The sequence below is a fragment of the Trichosurus vulpecula genome, chromosome 5 (assembly GCF_011100635.1).
Source record: "Trichosurus vulpecula isolate mTriVul1 chromosome 5, mTriVul1.pri, whole genome shotgun sequence".
NCBI classification, from domain to species: Eukaryota; Metazoa; Chordata; class Mammalia; order Diprotodontia; family Phalangeridae; genus Trichosurus; species Trichosurus vulpecula.
The window spans coordinates 13,133,217-13,153,966 of record NC_050577.1 but is presented as its reverse complement, the minus strand read 5'-3'; the positions used below and the strand labels follow the sequence as shown (position 1 = coordinate 13,153,966).

At 40.4% G+C, this 20,750-nt stretch overlaps 1 protein-coding gene across 1 annotated transcript in view; it reads right to left on the bottom strand.

Moving 5' to 3' along the window:
- Nucleotides 1-20,750, bottom strand: part of ITGB8 (integrin subunit beta 8) — a gene marked incomplete at its 5' end in the record, with an annotated part of 49,841 nt that overhangs the window by 18,760 nt on the left and 10,331 nt on the right. The window contains 3 exon segments of the mRNA XM_036761779.1: nucleotides 5,348-5,482; nucleotides 9,274-9,363; nucleotides 11,927-12,022. Of these exon segments, the coding sequence (XP_036617674.1) occupies nucleotides 5,348-5,482; nucleotides 9,274-9,363; nucleotides 11,927-12,022 (321 nt within the window).

Sequence of the window (20,750 nt, the reverse complement as noted above, 5' to 3'; positions counted from 1 at the left end):
CTGAGAACCAGATTTTCCAGCTCTAAATCTTTGATTCTTTAATTATGTATTTAGAATGAGGAAGAAGAGATGTGCAATCTAAGTGCTTTAATGGCCAGCACAAAATAGTTGCTGATGAGCAATATCAGAGTTCATAGGATCATGGAATTCACCTCCATGGGACTTTGGACATCAGCCATTCTAACTCTCTTTTTTTGTAGATGAGAAATTGTTGGGTTTTTTTTTCTCAAAGTCCCACAGGTAGCAAGTGAGTCAAAATCTGTACCCAGATCCTCTCATGACAAATCTGGGGCTCTCTCCACTATACCAAGTTACCCTTTAGTTGAAAAGGAATTAGTGACCATTTGGTCCTGCAATCCTCTCTGCCACAGACCAAATAAAGTATCTTGAATGGGCTTCCTACCACCCCCCAAAGCTGCCTATTATGCTTTTGAAAAGTTTTATTTGTTAGGGAGTTTTCCCTTACATCATGTCTACAGAAAGGTGGCTAGCACCATGGTTAGGTCCACTCAGAAATGTGAATGTAAAGTTATGCCTCAGGAATTGTGTAGGATGAAAAGGCATCTAATGCACTGGGATTTGCAGTGTCAGTAATATCTATTCACACCATGAGATCATGGAACCTTTGAAGAAAGAACCACTGTATGTTTCATCAGTGTGGAACTGAATTTCAGCCACATGGCAAACTCTCAGTGCAGAAAGTCCTTCCATTGATTTAGAGCAGCACTTCCTTTATAGCTTATGGTTTTAGAGAATTTCCTGTGGTAATGAGTGGACTGGCCCTGGTCACATGACTGGGCTTTACCAGAGGCAAGCCAGCCAAGGCTGGCCCTCTCAAGTCAGAAGACATGGAATCAAATGGGTAGCACTCCTAGTTATTGATTACAGTTGTGACTTTGGGCCAGCTACTTAACCTCCTTCAGCTTCAGTTTATTCCTCTATGAAACGAAGGGTGTAGATTTGATGGTCTCTGAATTTCCTCTCAGTTTTAGATCTGGCTCCTAAATTTCTGTCCACAACCTGTTACTACTGTGGAGCAACAGATTATAAAAATGCTACTGGTGACCTCCCCTCTTGTTTTGAAATTAGGTGGTGCTGTTTTGAGATGTCAACTCTTTCACTGATTCATAAAATCCAGCCAGAGAGCTCAGATCACACCCAGATCACATCATGTAACTGACCCTGACCTTGAGCACTTGTCCTATTGCTTGTGATTAATGTCATTAATGTCATTTCCCATGTAGCTTAGCACAGTGCTTAGCACATAGTAGGCACTTAATACATGTTTATTGATGATGATCATTGCTGATGATTTCAGTGAGCTTAAAGACAATGACCTTAGAGACAGACTGAAGTCAATTCCCTTTGTAAGAAGGCTTTCCTGGTCCCCCTTAATGCTAAAAGCCTTCCCTCTGAGATTACCTCCCATTTATCCTGTGTAGGTCTTATGGGTAGATAGATGTTGGCAGGTGGTCTCCCCAATTATAATGGGAGCTCCTTGAAGGTAGGAACTGTGTTTTTGGCCATCTTTGTATTCTCAGTGCTTAGCACAGTTTTGGCACATAGTAGGTACTTAATGCTTATTGATGAGGCTTTTATTCTGTTCCAAAATGTCATTATTATAACCACCAGCATAATAATCCATAAAACACTGAATATAAGGAGATAATAGAAAGATAGTAACTTCTTCTGAAGGTTCTGTCTGAACTCCATTTAAAGATGAAAATGAGCTATCAATAAACATTACGATAGTGGTCACACCATCTTTTGTTTCTATAGTACTTGATGAGATTCCTTATAGAAATCATCTGAAGGAGCTGTCCAAGTATCGTTAACAGATGGGGTGGGATGGTGGGACATAATGGGCTGAAGATGCCTGTTATCCTAGGACCTGCGTTGGAATTTCAGCTCTGGGAATTAACCTTTATGACTTCGGGGAAGTGACTTCACCTCCCTGGGCCTCCTCTTATTCATCTGTAACACAAAGTGGGTGGACTGGGTGACCTAGCTCTGAATTCTCTGAACTTTGGAGACATTAAGTGACTTGTTTGTGGGCACAGAGCTGGTATACTTCCAAGTTGGGATTTGAACCAAGGCCCCCTGGCTCCAAGCCCAGAGCTTTCTCTCCTCAGCATTCAGCACTCGCCTAGGTAAAATGCAGGGTCACAGACCATTTGGCACAGCACATTGCTTCCACGGGCTAAGGTGGAGGGCTGCTCCCCTGTGGCTTCCCCAGTTGGCTGAGCAATTTGCTCTAACAGACGTTCATTCTGTTCTTTTTTTCCCAGAGGCCTGAGAGGAAGGCTAAAACCCTCCACTTTCTCCTCCTAGTCTGTGCCAGATTGGAGAGAAACCTCTGCTTTCTCTTCAAAGAGGAACAAAAAGAAGTGGATTTTCTGGTACTTCTTGTAGCATCAAGCTTTGTTTCTCATTTAAAATGGGAATGAAGCTGCTCTGGGAGCCCAGAAGGCCTCTCTTTTTCACCTCAGAGGACCCCAGGTAGTTTGGGACAGGGGAGCAACCACTCTGAATGGCTCCATCTCCTTGGTGGGCATTGCTATGTCCAGAGGGAAGCATCTGGGTTGGCATGAACTAGGCACCCTGTCATGACCCTATGGCTTTTTCTTGCCAGTTTCCTCTTGGCTATCTATGTGGGCTCCAGTGTTGGCCCACCCTAAAGCCATCAGAGGTTTGAGCAGTTCTGGAAAGGGAAAAATCCTCTCTGCTGCTCTGGCCTCCATTACAACTAAGACATACAATTTTCTGTAGTCTTTCTTGTTGGTCCATACGCATTACATTTAATCAAAGATATGCAGACTAAGCCTACTCCATTTAAAATGTGTTAGGTTGATGTAGGCTATTTTTTGGATTCTTTTAAAATCAACATAGTTTGATGTTGCATTTTAAAGTTATATTTTTTATGTACATGAATCCTAAGGATTAGCAGATGTGTGGGGGCACAAGAAGGTTTGTAGCATAAGGTGCTGCCAACATTAATAGCAAAGCCTAACTAAGGAGTTTATGTAATGAAAAGGTCATATGAGTTTTCCCGAGAGTAATGCTGTTTGTACTACTTGGTTGAAGGAGAAAGAGAAAAAAAATTAGACAAAGAAGAGGGAGAATGTAAGAACTAAGGAAAATGAGCCTGCCAAGCTCTGACTATTGAAAGGGAGGCTTGCTTCTAAGAGGTTAACCCTTCCTGACCAAGGATATTTCAAGAACTCTGCACTGCACATCTCAGTGGATCTTTCCCTTTATAAAACTCTAAGATAACGTTTAACAAACTTAAAATTATGGACTGTTACAGCTGAATGGAAACTAGGAGATGAATCTAAAACAGCCTCCTTTTTCATTGTACAAAGGAGGCAGCTAAGGCCCAAGGAAAGAAAAAGACTTGGCCAGGGTCACATGAGTTTGATGGTGAAGCTGAGAGTAGAGGTGGAATCTCCCAGACTCCACAAGTGTTAGAAAATTACAAAAATTCAGTATGGGGGTGATCAAAGAAGAGCTAATAAGAATCATAAGTGCTATAATTTATTTTTTAAGATATAATTTGAGGGAGCTTGGGGTGGTCTATGGCACCTAAGATTCTAAACTTTCTAGCTAACCCTTAGGCAAATTTTAAAAAAAATCAAGTCCAAGTTTCATTCTAACAGGTCTAGATACACTATCTGGAAAGAAAGGCAATGATAATACAGAAATTAACAGAAATTTACAGAATCTTGCGAATACATTTCCAGACATCAGGGCTGCCATTTCACAAGTTAGAAGATTTTCCTTATATTATTAAAGTACAAAATAGCATTGCTTATTCAAATTACTTCTTTGGAAATGTTGCATCCTATTCATATTATATGTGATCATGTTTGAAATTTTAAGTTTAACCATGTGGGGTGTGTGCGTGTGCAGGTGTGGAATTCTAAAGAATCTATTTTATGGGCTCTTGTCTCTGTTTTCTTTCCCTTCTTTTTTGCCCTTTCATTTCAAAAATCATATTATTACACATTGTTTTTAGAGCGGGGAAAATACTTTACAAATCATCAAGTATAACCCCTAATTTTACTGATGGGGAAACTGAGGCCAGGAGAGGTTCAGTAACTTAGCCAAGGTCATCCAGATATGTAGGGGGCAGAGAGAGTAGCAGAAGCCAGGTTTTGCCTCCCATCCCAATGCTGTCCCTTTGTTTGCATGATACCAACTCCATATGAATCTTACTTTAATTCTTTCTTTCCTTTTCTTTTAATCATTGTACCAGGAATCTATATAGGTAGGTTGGAGCCAGTGGTGTCAATAAACCAGTGTGAGGACCCACATGTTTTCCTAAATCCATTTTCCTCTACTTCTTTACCCTGTTTTGCTCCCATCTATATCCCAAGTGATTTGTCTTTGTCTCCTAGAATTTTTGGAGTAGAAACTAGCAAAATTTCTACTAGCAAAGTGACAAAATAATGAAATTGATAAATCACAGATATAGAATTTGGGTCTGGAAGGAACCATGGAGACAATGCAGGCCAGTCCAAGAGAATATAAGCTTCTTGATCACTGGATTTCTTCACTTAATGAAATGCTTGTTAACTCAAAGCCAACTCTATCCTTTTATGGATGAAGAAATTAAAGTCTAAAAAAGCAAAGTGACTTCCTTAAGATCATCCAAGTCATGAGTGATAGAGCTGAGATTTGAACCCAGGCCTCCTCTGACTCCAAGTCCAGTGCTCTCCCCATTACACTATTGGTCAAAAGGCATTAATGCGCTAAAGTATCTGAATGATATTAGATGCCAGAAAGGCTCTTGTCCTAAGAGGTTGGCGACGAGATTTTAAAATTTAGACAACATGTCCATATTGGAAAGGGTTTTCATATGAGCCAAAGACAAGTACTTTAGGAGTTCAATAAATCCTTTTATAAAACCCAAACATTAAGAATTCCCTCAAAAACAATGTGCCTTACAAATTTGGCAAAGTTCAGTAGAGTTTGCCACCTAATTAAAATAATAAATAATTGAGTTATTGGGGGAAAAGATTAGCTTGGGCTGAAACAGAATCATGTAGTAGAAAGTGCCCTGGCCCAGTTGACAAAAGACTTGGATTGAAGTTCTAATTCCATTGCTAGCTAACCATATGACCATGAGGAAATCAAGTCAACCAGAATTTTTCAAGCACTTCAGATGTAATAGCATTGTGCTAAGCAGTGGGAGAACAGAAACATCTCTCTGGGCCTCAGTTTCCTCTGTGACACAATGAGGACAAAGAATTAGAGAAGGCCACCTCTAAGGTCCCTTCTAGATTGGATATTCTCTACTGGAATCCTATGAAGGGGTTGGGAGGGGAGGGTCCCCATGTCTACATACTTCATCGCTGCTGGTCACATCTCGGCATCCTTCCATCCCTGTCTGTGTGCTCCCGTCAGGACAGATGGCTGTGATGGTAAAATGGACTCCTGGTATCTGATTCTCCACCTGAACTCTCACTTCAGAAATCAGTTTCTGCAAAGGACAACACCTTCAATTATAGGGCACCAAGAGTCCCAACAAGAAGTGATGATTCAGAGTCAAGCATATTCAAAGTATGCTGTCTGACATCATGGTTCTAGCACAATTGAAGAAAGATTGATTGTCTACAACAAAGAAATGAATAAAGGCATTGTTTTCATTACAGAGACCAAACTGTGTCTCAAATCCGTAGGGGAGAACTAGCAACTCCAGAAAAAAGGATTTGGACACCCCCATTTTGGTTGCAGTCTCTTTTCACAAATTTTTTTCACTTATAATAGTTTACAATGTTTTGGTAAGTCTGGGTGTTCCCCAGATGGGCATTGTTTCTTAATGTTAATGTTCTCCTTTCATAGTATGGCTCCAGTGAAACAGTGGGAAGCCCATCTATCATCATCGAGGGTAGAGAGGCTTGACAGCTGGAAGTCTGGAGCCCGCAGCTGCAAAAGAAAACATTTCACTTTCACAGACTTGAGGCCTTTAGAAAAGCTCATGGACTTGACTGACAGAGATTTGACAAGAAGCTTTTCCTTGCTGGGGCCATTTCTTCTTGTTGCTGCCTCGAGAAGATGCCCGAGCTTGCCCCCACCTTTTTTGTCATAATTGAAGTAAGGGTCTGGAGACTGTCAGGGATTTGGGAAAACCTCTGGCGCCTACCGTTGACTGCCATGTTTGTCTAAGCCTCTCACCATGGCAAAGGCTCTGACAGGGTCAGAGACAAGCTTCTAGAATAAGAGCACTTTCTCTTATACCACAGAGATCAGTGCCAATGGATTCTAAGGACCTTTGTAGAGCACAAGTCAATAACATTCTGGACCTATAATACTAGAGAATAGCTTAATCCATGAGTTCTAAACACATCAGCCAAAGCAAGGAAAACAGGGGAAATGCAGTACAGTCAGAAAGGGAGATAGGAGGGCTAAGAAACCTTCCACAATTTCCCAAGGGGTGACCAGTCAAAGCTTTTGGTCTTTCATAGGAGTGTCACAAGCAATGAATAAATCCCATGACTTGGAGTTGGGATGACCTGGGTTTGAATCCTTCAGACAGTCACTAGCTGTGTGACCCTGCTTAGTTTACTTGACCTCTCTGCCTCAGTTTCCTCATCTGTAAAATGAAAAGTTGGATTCAATAACCTCTAAGGTCCCTTCTAGCTCTAAATCTATGAGCCTAAGGAACTATGAGAAAAGTAGGGGAACATCCCATCTGACTTTAACATTTTTTAGATGGGAGAACCAAGGACCAAAAAAGATAGGTAAGTTTCCTATAGAGACATATCTATGAAGGAGCAGCTCCAAAGGGTGTTTGAGGGTAGGCTCCCATGGGCAGAAGATTGTTTAATAAATGTTATTGATCCTAACTGGATTCTGATAGTACATTTAAGAGCAAAACAAACTCTTCTCCCCTTCCCAACATTTTCATCAGAAAAGTCTTTGTGCTGGGGCCTGCATTCGCTAGTTTTGAATCTTGAACAGAGAGCTCATTTCTGTCTAAATGTATAAATCAAGGGTTTAGGTGAATGAATGAAGGCTACTGGTATATATAACAGATTGCTGAATTACAGGTGATCAGGCACACTGAGAGGAAATGCCTTCATTCAATCAGCTTTCTTGACCTGTCTTGTTCATGACTGGCTTCTCAGAAGAATTTGGGCTTGACAGCCCAAAAAAAATTTAGAGGATAGAGGGGAACATCTCCCAGTCCTGGGACATGGAAGTTAACTCAGACACTTTATCCAACTTTCTTTTCACCCTAAAAGTATAATGCTATCCAATTCAGAGCGGGGAAAATTATCCCATAGTCACTGAATCTCAGATTAGGAAAGAACATCTGAGGCTGCCAAGTCAACCAGTACCTGAGCCAGAATCCACAGTATGACATCCCCAATCAGTGATCATCCAGGCTTTGTCCGAAGACCTCTATTCCCACGGGCGGCCTGCTTCACTTTTATGTAACACTAAATCTGCCTCTTTGTAACTGTCCCCCCTCCCAGTGCTTCTACTTCTGCACCCCAGAGTCAAGCAGAACAAGGCCAATCCCTCTTCCATGTGACAGCTTGTCATAAACTTGATCATGGCTCTTCAACACTTCACATTTCCATGTCCTTAAACATTTCTTCTATGAAATGAACTCAAGGTCCTTTGCCATTTTGGTTGTGCCTTCTCTGGCTACTCTCTAATTTATTCATGATACTCTTAAACTATTCCCACTCCCATACCCCAAACTGAGTACAACACACCAGACGTAGTCTGACTAGGGTAGAGGACAGATGTACTGCCTCATTCTTCATTCTGGACATTCAAGTACTTTTAATTTAGCCTCCAAGGACAAGAGGTTAATCATGATGAAGCATACTCTAGATCATGATTTGCTAATGGATCATAAATGTTTTTTTTTAAATATTGGTTCCATTCAGCAAGTATCTTTTAGAGCTCTAGTTGTGTGCTTAAAGGAACTGTAGGACAGTATGAACCTAATTGAATTTTCAGGAGATTTTGCAGAATAGAGATATATGGGTGATGCAAAGAGATGTCCTGGAAAGGACAGAGTTAGGAGCATTGGGTGGATAGAGGTTGTGAAGAGGCAATTTTAGGCTTGATAGGACAACTTGCTTCCCATTTGCATCTATTTAAACATGGAATGTATTGCTTAAGGAGGAAGGAAGATTCTCCTCCTTGCACATCATAAACAAAGGATGGAGGAACACCTGTGAGTTATGGTGCAGAGGAGAGCAACAGTTGGTAATGGGTCAGGGTTAACATGGTAGGCAATGTCCAGAGGAGTGCATCATACAGGTTAGTTTCATTTATGGAATGAAGATAAGAATATTCCTAGTGAATTTGCAGACCTGAGAATTATCAAATTTGAGAGCTATTATTTCTCAACATTCTTTGCCTCTGTCCCCATCCCACACTGTACATCTTGGCTGTATGGCCTATAACCCTAAATGTACATGTCTACTTTCTCTTTCCCACCTTGGTGATTTTGCATAAGCTACACACTCCCCATGCTGTGAAGTCTCTCCCTCCTCACTTACACCTTTCTGACCCCCTTGGTTTCTTCAAGCCTATTGGATATAGGAAGAGTTTCATATTGGTATTTGTGTCCCCAACATTTAGCACAATATTGTTTTATATTTATTTCTTCTGTCTCTCTATAAATATACTAACACACACACATAAACACACATATAAGTGTATGTCACTTTTCTATGTCTACATTGTTTACCTCTTGTATAATATGAACTCCTTGAGGTCAGGAGTTGTTTTATGTTTATTTTTTATCCCCCTGGTACTTAGCAAAATGCCTTGTACACACTAGGTGCTCAATAAATGCATGTTGATTACTGAATTACTCTTTCAAGAGGCCACTGGTTTCAACATCTTGACTAAGCTGGCTGGTTTATTCAGTTCAATAACTTCCCAATTCTGTTTAAGGAGAAAGTCCAAACTGTTTAACTTAGCTGGCTCAAAAAAAATCCTCCATCTGTCTGCCCCTAGGGCTCAGGGCAGTGCCCAACTCAGTGAGCAGAATACCACATGCCCTTGTTCTTGCTGCTATCGTGGCACCCTCAATGAGATAGATGGTAGAATCCTTCCTGGAGTTTTTATAATCTGCAGGTTTGCAAAGTTTCTCATTAACCAAGGAGAAGTTGTCTGCTGTTTCTGGGTTATCCATCTATCCTACCTTCTAGCTGCTGCTTTGCCATAGGAAACTCTGGGCTGAAAACCCTCAAATAAACAAATAGACAAACAAAAAAGGAGACTTGTGCCTGGCCAACATACCTGATAGGCATCCACCACCAAGTTGTTGAGGTTTGCTGCTTTTGATTCAATTTGGCCAGCAACGGTGCCAGGCAAGAGGGGCAGGAGATCCTATAACAACACAGGCACACACATGGCTACATGACAACAATCTGTGATGGGTTACTCAGCATTTTCGGGGAATTTCTGGAGTGATTAGTGCTGGGATAGGCAGAGATCTGCGGACCCTAGAGTGTTACACTAGGAACTCAGAGTTGAATTGGAAAAATAAGACATCTAAATAACTCATGAACATTTTTCGTTTGTTTGTTTATTTGTTTTGGCCTTGTCTGTGATTTTGTTGGAATAATTGGTGGTGCCTCTTGATTTCTTCCCTGGATGCAATATTCCTACCCTGATTACTTGTCAAGCATGTCTGTGAGGGAATGAATGAATGAGTGATTGAATGAATGAATGAATGAGTGAATGAATGAAAAAGCATTTCCCAGGTGTGGACTATTTATAAAGCACTATGCTAAACACAGACATGAATAGTACAGACAGAGAGGCTGCAGTAAGATGACTGACTAGAACATAATAGAAACAGAAGACTCCTAACTTTTAGCAGCAGCCAGGTGGTGCAATGGGTAGAACATTGGAAGACCTGAGTTCAAATACTGCAGCATTGACTAGTGTCTGACCCTGGGCAAGTAAGTCACTTAACCTTGAACCTCGGTTTCTTCATCTGTAAAATGAGTGATTAGACTTGATGCCTGTGGTCCTTTCCAGCTATGTCTGGTTCTATGATTAAGTTTTCTGCCATCAGGAAGGAGGAAGGCAGGGTAGGGAAGGCAACAATAAGTATTGGGGAAACTTTGGCTGAGGTGGTGGGCTAAAGGGTTCCTGACTGGAAGATTCATTGCCCCTCTATGCTGAGAGATGAAGCCATTAGATCTGCAGAGACATGGCCATTTTCTCCCAGGTCAACTTATCTAGTCCCAGGATAGAAAGCAAAATATATTCCAAAACTAGACCCTGCCCTTGTCACACCTTTGAGATCTGCCTATTGGCAGCCTCGATTTGCTCTGGGCCTCGGTTTCCCCAACTGTAAAATGAAGGGTTTGGACCAGATGGCCTCTAGTTCTGCAAAGAGGTAAAGTGAAAGTGAATTTGACACGTTTAATAAGTGTAGTGATTGATGCGGGAGGGAGTACTTTTTGAGCACCTGACCCAGTGACTCTTTCCAGTAGTTTCTACAGAAATAGTAGCCTCTTGGTACCAGAATCTAAGAAGTAAAATATCATGGAAGGTAGAAATTCTTAGAGTGTGTATGGGGAAATAGAATCTGAACCTGCTGAGGTCATTAAGGTTAGGCATATGGTTGACCTGGAGCTGGAGTGGCAGTTCCAGCAAGGTGCTGGGGGAAGAAGGCAGATTTTGGGCTCTTTCTGGATCTTACTTTATACCCTGATGCCTTCTTCCCAAAGGCACACTGGATAACTCATTCTGTATTACTTGGCTTTTCACTATTTGCACTATTCCAATAAAGACAGCTACTTTGAGGGAGATACACTCCCTCAAGAGAGCACAAGTAAAAAGGATGAAAGGGCGTTGAGAACTGTGGTCAAAGTAACTCAGAGATCCTATAAGCCAACTTTTTCATTTTAGAAATAAACATTAGTGGCATGGAAAGATTATGTGAGTCAGCCTAAGGTCGCAGTCATAGTAATAAGACAGCCAGGTTTTGAACTCAGCTCTCCTGACTTCCAATCTAAGGCTGTTTTCACTATATCACTCTCCCTCAAACCTCTTAGGCACACTTCAATCTGTGCTCTCTCTGGGCTGCCCACACTAGTACACAGTTTCCTCAGGGTGTCCCAAATGATTTTAGGTCAACCTTTGGACAAAAGATCTTGGGGAGGGAGAATTAATTTGGGGCTTGATTCTGGTGGATCTTGGCTTGGTTCAAGACTCTCCCCCAAACCTATGCTCCTGAAAATGAGCTGCAACTACTGGAATAGACCATAAGTGACCTAGCCAGATTTTCGATGACCTAGATCTAGTCTACACGCTTAGAGTTAACTCTCTGCCTAGTGCAGGCTCAGGTCACATAGTCTAGACCAACAACGACAAGGACTGAGCTTGAAGCATGAAAACAATGGTTATCCAGTTCACAAAATTCTTCTGAGTAGTGACCTCCCTTTGGAATCTCTTCCTCGTTGACATGAAAGACAGACTAATGCAATATTAAGAGTGCAGGATGTAGAATCTAAAGAAGCGGGTTCAATTCCTGGCTCTGCCATTTAATACATTTGAAACCTTGGATGAGTCATGTAACTTCCCTGGGGCTCCATTTCCTCATCTGTAACAGGAGAGTGTTGGAAGAGATGACCTCTAAGTTGACTTCCAGCTCAAAATTTGCAATTCCATGGCTGTAATATTGAATTTATGGATGATGATGAAGAGAAGGAGAATGTGGAGAAATCATCCAACCCCAACCTGTCTCAGTATGCTCTTTTTGTAGTATACCCTAGGAAATATGGCGAAGGACTCGAGGAAGTCAAAAGCGAAGCCAACTATACACAGATTCTCATTTGTGGTTCCAGAGAATTTCTTCACTTCAGAAACACTGCTCATCAGTCCTTTTGGCACATGAATGAATTTCAAAAGCAAAAACATTTCAGAATTAGCTTACCTTGTACCAATGAAACTGTTTTCCTTGGACTGCAAAAATAACATTGATATTGTTGTCTATTAATTTTTCTGCAAGCTGCCCCAGTGAAGGATGCTCCTGTAGAACAAAAGGGAGTAGAGGGAGTGAGGTTTAGAGGACAGACCTCAGGCTCAGAGGGCACTTGATTTGGTGCTGCAAAGGACTTCGTTTCTATCTAGGTTCATCTCCTTATTTTATAGTTGAAGAAACCAAGCCCAGTTAAGTAACTCACCAATGGTGACAGAGATACTTGTCCAAGTGTCAGAGGTGATGCCAGAGCTCAGGTCATCTGACTCCAAAGCCAGTATGTTTTTCACTATATTGATCTGTCCTAATTTTTCATGCTTTGCACCCCTAGCGCCTAGCAGGGTATGCCTGGTACATTGTAGGTGCTCAATAAATGCTTATTGAATTAACTGGGCAGAGCTATCATTTTGATAGTAACATCAGAGTTCTTGTCAAAAGAAAACAATGTGACCATCTATGTATCATGGTGGTCACTGGCAATAAATAGCTCTGCTTTTAGGTGGGGGAGAGACACCATCCAGAGAATAAAGGCAAGGCATTCCATCTAATAAAAAGTAATATATAACAAACCATTAGACTAAATGGTGGAATTAAAGTATCAGGATTGTAAGAATATGTCTGACTTAGATGCCAAAACTCATTAGTGGGAATTTGGTTTTTTTAAGGTGTCAGAGATGGGCTGGACTAATAGTAAATTCCAAAGAATACTATCTTGTGTGATGAAATTCATCACCAATAAAAGGCTTCCCCCCAGTTGCTTCATGCAAGCTGGAAGCAATGTGTGAATCTATCAGCTCCTTTGCCAGCACCTTGACCATTAGACCAAACTGACTCTGCATAGCCAAACAGAACCTTTGCTGTGAGCTGTCCTGTTGCCAAAGCACCAACTTCTCACTTTGTTTTTTCCAACAAATATAATCCATACACGATCCCTGACTTATGGTTTAGCAAAAGGGAGAAGGAAGAAAACTTGAGGTTTTTCCAAGTAAGAACTATAATAAAAATATGTTTTTGGTTTAAAATGAAGTAATTGGGCTTAAAATGAGAATTTGGAAGCATAGCATCCCCACTTTCATTCCCCAAAGTAGGCAGTATCGACCAAAACGAGAACATGGTAAAGAAGAGTAGGGTATACTACTGCTGAAGACAGTGAGTATGAATGATGAACTGGCTTCCTGACCTGTTTATCAAGTGATTGCCTTCCCCAATATACAGATGCAGAAAATATGCATCAATCTACCTGGGAGAACATCAAGGTATAGATGTTAAATGGAACTCATACGTGAATGGCTCTGTAATAATACATTCTCATCATCTCAGTTCTGAAGGAAGACACTATATGAAGTGGAACCCAAATATGAGAAGACAAATTGGCAAGGGGAAGTAGATTAGCCCACGTACATGCAGAAGAGAGTTATTTTTTCAAATAAGCCTGTTTTAAAGGCACTCAGGAATCAATTTTCAAGATCTTAAAGAAGAAAAGATGCCAAGAGAAGAGCAGAGTTTCTGTATGGTTTCTGCTACTGTCTCTACTCTGTGAATATTTGTGAGCATGGTCTAGACATACACTGATAGTATCCTTGGCGAAAATATGTGAAAGGAAGAAGCTGGCACTAAAAGGAGATTTTCTATAGCAGACCAAAAGTTTAAAGTTACACAACTGGCTGAGAAGTATAGCAAATATTGTATAATACTATATCTACCTTCTGTTGATTTAAAAGTAGTTTTGACTGGGAAGAACATGAAGCTACAGAGTCTCATGTATGTATATATTAAAATTATGCAATATTCGATGACAGATGTGGTCACAGAGACAATTTATTCCAGCAATGAGCTACTGAGTATCAACATCAAGTGAGGTATCAGACATGAAGATTGTTCACTTGGCATGATTGCCAGTGTTGTAGAGAATATCCTGCACAGGATACAAAGAGAAGGGTGCTTCCACATTTATAATGGAATTCTCCAGATATTCTTGTTTGTGCCTAATATTGTGCTGACTTGCACAATCTTTGGGATACCCCAGGAACTCTTTAATGAAATTAATGGTCATTGGAAAGAGATCAAGTATAGCCATCCAAATGGAAAAACAAAGTTGATGAAAATGCCTATTGCCTACATTTTAACCCTCAGATGGCTTGTTAGCCCACACACTGAGTTATTCTAGTAGTATCTATATCTTATATAAATGATACAAGGAATTGATAGGAACACAAGATAAGATTGCATTCCATTTTGGAAGTTATGCAGTGGTTTTAGTTATTCCAACCTGCTCTCAGACACAAAGGCCCTGCTTTTTAGCATTGGTATTTTCCTGGTGCTATTATATGACTTTATCCATAATAAAAGACTTATGAATTCTGAAGAATCAAAATTTTAGTGACTCAAAGCCTTCCCCCTCACACACACAAAAATGAGAATGACCTTAGGTAGGCAAGGGTCTAATAAGGATTTATACAAAGACCTGGACAGAAATCACACAGTTAAAGGGATGAAAGATTTTAACTGACACCATTAGAGGGAGAACACACACCAATGAGATATAGATTCCCAGGAATGCATGCCCCCTACACACTGAGAGCATTATAGTTTACAAATAATTTTTCTCACAACTCATTTTTTTAAGTTTGGGGAATGGAGAAAGATGGAGGTAATGTAATTTGCCAAAGGTTACCTAGCTAGTAAGCCATGGAACTGAGACACACACACAGGATTTCTGCCACCAAATCCAAAATTCTTTAAATATATAGGAGATATTTCATGTGTGTTTGTTGAATTAAATTGAATTTCCCCTTCTTCTTACTGTCCATTGGCTGGGACTCAGATCACATGGTCCTGCCCACCTGCTCACACATGCAGTAGTGTAGCAGAAGCCTCTCATGCAGAGGAGTAAGCATAAATAGAATGCTTCTACCTTTTTTCCAGAGTTGTTTTGAGTCCAGCTAATTTTGTGATTGAGATATCTGTCACTAATATGATTCAAACTCAAATCCAATTTCAGTCATTAGTCTTTCCAGGATAAGTATATTTGTTGAAAAGGTTAAACTGAAAAATCTCCCTTATGGCTAATATCTGTGGCTCACATAGAAAGTGACATCTATCTGAATAGCCATCTATCTTATGATAAAAGGGTGTAGGGAATTCATGGTATGGGATCTCTCTCTGCCAATTCAGGTTGGTATCTTCTTTGCACCTTAGTCTTAAAGAGTTGCCTGCAATGCTGAAAAGTCATGAGACTTGCCCAGGGTCATACAGCTATCATGAGTCAAAAGCGAGACTTGAACTACCTAATCTTCCCAATTTTCCTAACATCCAAGTTAGGTCTCTATCCACTACCCTATCTTGCCTCTCCATGCATGCATGTAAAAAACAAACAAATCCAACTGTGTTAGTTACATGTCTAAATACAATGCTTGTCTCCTGCTTCCACCCAACAAACAGATTTTATTCCTATGAAAGAAACAAATCAGTATCATTTTTGCTTTGTGCAAGAGGAACAATTTAAAATGGCAGAAAACAAACCTTCATAAGAATAGACTTAAGGAACATCAACTGGCCTAGTCATTGCCTACTGAAAATTGACCATGGAGCCAATTTTATTGGTGAAGTTAGCTCTTCTAGAAAGAAAGAATTGGAAATTGCAAATATAAATAACTGTTTCATGCCAATTAAGTAGCTGATTAGATACATCTTTAAGCCTGGCACTCAATGGAATGGATGTCAAATGAATACATCAAAGTTACTTAATGGCTAACACACGTAAGGTTGGGTAAATCTGGTTGTATCCTGAATTTTTTAAGATTGCAACTATTTATTGAATATGTTTGGTTTGCAAAATTGGAACACATTTTGCCAAGCATTGCCCCCCCCCCCCCCATCTGAACTCTTAATTTTTAAACTCATGTGAATTTTAAGGGAAATTTAATCCATATGTTTCTAACTTGTTTACACTTAACTCATCATAACATTGGTTTTGAAAGAGGTATGCACAATTTAAGCAGCCTTCTGGGGCTTATTAATGCTCTGTCCTTCCCTGCCCCTCCAAACAGGAAATCACATTTACCAAGGACGCATAAACTCCATCTTGAAAAGCACTTGTCTGGTCAGCAGATTAGGAAGAGAGGTTCAGTTGAATTTCCAAACTTGGCAAGACAGATCCCCTGAACCCCTGAGGGGAGGGTGGGAGTGGATGAAATGTTTTAATAGAAAATTCCAAGTATATTGTGAGAGATTTTTCTCTTTCATTACAAACTTACAACAGATGTTTCAATAAGCCACTGTTGACAACCAAATGGTAGATGGATTGCCATGACAGAAGCCCCCTTCTCCTTCTTCATGCAGCCTACTATCATTACCGGCTTTTATCTCTTCTGTCTCCCCTTTCACTAGCCAAGAGAAAATCTTCCCTCTTGACTAGCTGTCCAGGTCAAGTGATATCGCTACTCTCCCAGTGAAGACTCCCCCTCACGCTAACCTACTACAGACTGTTTTTCTAAACTTGCAAAATAATTAAAAGTGATAATAGGAATTTCAGGGGCTACAGGGAGGAGTGAAAGGGATGGGCTAAGACAGTTGCTAATTACTTAAGGGTGAAGAGACTGACTCCTCTGCTATTTCTCTTCTTCACTTACACTTTCTCAGAGACCCGTGGGGAGTAACTCATAAAAGTCCGAGAAGGGATGATTCATAGGGAGAAACGTCAGACACAGAGATAGCTGAGAGAAGGGAGGAAGAACAGGATCTTCATACCTGGCACACCATGGTAGATGGGAGAAATAGGGAAAGGAAAGCAGCATATATTTTGATAAAGGGAGATTCAGAAACTAAATTTGTAATAGGTAGCAGCAAAAACCATATTTAAAAAGTAAATGCTACCATGAGATTAGAAAGTGAAACTTAACTAACCAGAACTACTGGTTTGCTTAAATTTTTCTATGTTATATAATAAAACAAGATAATTTTAGGCTTTTCTCTGAAGAAGAAACTGCTACTTCTTGACACAGTCAATAAAGGCATTATTAACTAATGTAATAAATTTGGTTGATTCATTGCAAGGGAGGTGACATGGTTTATATTCAACCAGTACAATTCATCAGACATTACTCAGTCCCTATTATGTGCTGGGGGTAGAGAACCAAGGAGCTTCAAAAAGGAGAGAACCATAACAACTAGAGGTACAAGAAAGACCTTGGACAGGCAGTGGCCCTGAGTCATGTCTATCACATGTACTAGGGAGGCTTTGGGGCTGCTGGGAGAAAAATTGTCCCAGATCTTGAGGAGTTTACAGAATGGTAGGAGTAATAAGACACGTACACAAATAGCAGAACACAAGGAAAGAATATCATAAGGCCAACATAATATAAAGCAATGAGGCAGAGAGTTCATTCTCCACCAGGGGCCTAGGGAAGCTTTGAGGAGGAAGTAGAAGGACTTCAACAGGTAGACGTGTGGAGAGAGTGAATTTCAAGCCTGAGTAAATGCATGGAAACCAGGGAAAACAAGACAAGATTGGAGGATAGCTAGTGGCTCTATTCAGCAGAAACCCATGACTGCTTGAAGAAGGGTAGTTTGCATTAATTAATACTGGAAAGGTAGATTGGAAATGGATTGGGGAAAACTTTTACTCTTAATTCTGGAAAGGTAGGTTGGAAATGGATTGGGGAAAACTTTTACTCTGAGGATAAGGAGATTAGATTTTATAATATGGGCAATAGGGAGTCAGTGGAAATCTCTCAGCAGGTGAGCACCACAGATATGTGCATTAGGCAGATTTTCATTTGGCAGCTATGTGAAGGACGGATTGTAGAGATGAAAGACTGATGGCAGGGAGACCTGGAATAGCCCAGAAGGACAGGGATGAGGTCTTGAGATAGGACAGTAGCAATATGAGTGGAGATGAAGGAGGAAGCAGCTGCATGCAGAATCCAGCAATCATTACATATATTTTTCAGATTTGCATTGATTTTGTTTTTTGCCTGAGTTCCAAAAGCACAAAGGGTAGTGGAAAGGAGCCAATTCAAGGACAAGTAACCTGGCAGGAATCCTAACAAATTTCACAGCTCACTGACTTCAAGAGACCATACTCTGTGAGTCTATTGATGCTCAGTAGGAAAATAAAGCAGCTATGCAAAAACTGAATTTTAGCACTGGGAGGAACCATTGAGGGCACCCCCTTTGTTTTACAAGTGATGAAACTAAGACTCAAAGTTAAATTAACTTTCCCAAGGTCATACACTCTAGCTGGTGGCAGATTTTGGGCTTCAACATAGTAGTTTGACTCCTAGCCCAGTGTTCTTTTCACTACACTCTGCTTCCCAATTTCAATTTGGGCCATCTCCCCTCAAGTTGGTCAGGCTAAAGGCAGAACATAACTATGTCATTACCTTAAAGCAGGCTGCTCTGTCAACCTGGCTCTGACTTAGATACAGTGATGGCAGTTCCTTGATTTCATTGATATGGACGCAATGGCCACTGAGGCACATTGATGAGATCAAAGACGATCAATATCAGCATAGGTTAGAGTCTTCTATTGAAGGCTCAGCTCGAGTGCCTTTTTGCTTTATTAAGTCTTTCTTGATTCCACCAGCTCCAAGTATTCTTTGCTTCCTTACATTTTCCTATAGAACTTTGGTTCTCTCCTATGTTCCAATCACCACCTATCCTTTGTATTATACTGATCTGCTATTTGTTGTATTCCACTACTGCTTCAGTAGAATGTGAATTTCCAGATGTCAGAGGCAGTTTTTGTCAATGCCTATCTCATAGTAATAGCAGTAATGATAATGCCAATAATAACTCTATTATTTATATGAAATTTTCAGGTTTGCAAAGCACATTATGTGTTATTTTTGTCGATACTTGTGAAGGAATGAATGAGTCTACAATTCAGTGGCTCCTGCGATCATTTAATCAGTCATGATACTTGCAGATAACTGATTAACTGCATATTGGCCTCCAGGAAGAAGGAGATCCTGGAACACTAAGCAAAAATATGTTATATTTCTTAAGATAGGAATATAGACTAACATATTTTAGCAAGATTTTTCAACAAAGGTTGAAATGAAAAGGTATTCTGGTTAACCAAGTTAGTAAGACAACTCAGTTAAGTGGAGCATCTCATTCCTGCAGGATTCTGGGTAACTGAGTTTTTTCATGCCAAACTTATGGAATCCATTGTTTTCAGTCACCATAGAGTGAGAGTTGGAAAGGTCCTTAAAGGTCATCATATCCAATTATTCACTATAGTTATAGCATAATAATATAATATCGTTATAATTATTCAAAGGGAATGCAGGCCCATCATCAATATTCTTTCCCTTCTCTCCATGACCCTTATTTCTTATTACTCAGATCAAGGTGTGATAGCTGCATGCATTACCTGGCTGAATTTTGGAGAAATAACTGACACGTATAGAACATCTAAAGCTGGCAAAGGGCTATCTCTCTGGAGCTATACAACAGTTTTCTGAAACAAACACTTCTGATCGCATTATCCTCATTTTACAGACAAGGAAACTGAGGATTAGAGAGGTCAAGTGACTTATGCATGTCCATATGGCAAGTGGCAGAGGAAAGACTTGAAGTCATGTCTTCTAGAAGCAGAATCTAGCACTGTCTCTGCTACTCCATGCTGACTTGGACAGACTGAGTGACCTCGTTGGAATCACTCAAACATCTTCTTGGAATTCAGAGTCTGAAGTCCAGAGGCTGGAATTTCATGGACTCAGGGGCTTAATTAGGTTTCTAGAAAAGCATACTAAGAGGTAAAAGAGGTCAAAGAAAAGGCAGAAGGTTTGAATTGAGAAACTTCTATGCTGTCAAGTTTTTCAGGTAACCAGGATTCTTCTTCCCTTCTCTTGCTGGCCTGACTTTGTGATTGTCTGAGTCCAAAGAAGATGCTACTGATCCAAAGGGATTCTATCTGGCTCTTCCTAAGTAGAAGCAAACACACAGAGTTTATTTGGAATTTAAACATAACAAAAACAATAAATAAAATAGTTGGGATTCTCATTCCAACTTTTTACTTAACCACACTATAGTGACTAATTGTGTGTGTCTCTCTCTGTGTATCCTCAGTAATTTCATGGGAATCACTGAAAGTTATATTTTAATTTCTTCATTTCAAAAATTCCTCCATCTCTCCTTTCTTTCTTTCCTTCCTTCCTCCCTCCCTCCCTTCTTTCTATCCATCCTTCCTTTTTCCTTCCTCCCTTCCTCCCTCCCTTCTTTCTATCCATCCTTCCTTTTTCCTCCCTTCCTCCCTCCCTCCCTTCCTTCCTTCCTTGCCTTGACTTAACAAAAAGGGGTTCTGTACTAGTTAACTAGGGAGACAGCCTGGTATAGTGGACAAAGTACTGAATTTACAGTCAGAAAGGCCTGGGTTCAAATAGCTGTGTGACCTTGGGCAAGTCACTTAAACTCTTTGAGGTTCACTTTCTTCACCTGTACAATGACATGGTTGGACTTTTCTATGGTCTCTTCAAGCTCTAAATTTTGGATCTTTCAAACTTCAATCACTTGCAGAAAGGTGGTATATTAGGAGTGGCAATGCTAAACCCTTTTCACCTAGATTCCGGGCCATAACGATAATAATGATGATGTTAACAATAACAGCTAACTTTATATAGCACTTTGATGTGTGTGAAGCATTATACAGAGAAACAGCTTAGCTTGGTGGCTGGCCTAGAGCTGGCCTGGGAGTCAGGAAGCCCTGAGTTCATCCTAGCTCTATCATCCTGAGTTATCAAACACCTCTGAGGCCCAGACAATGTTCTAAGAT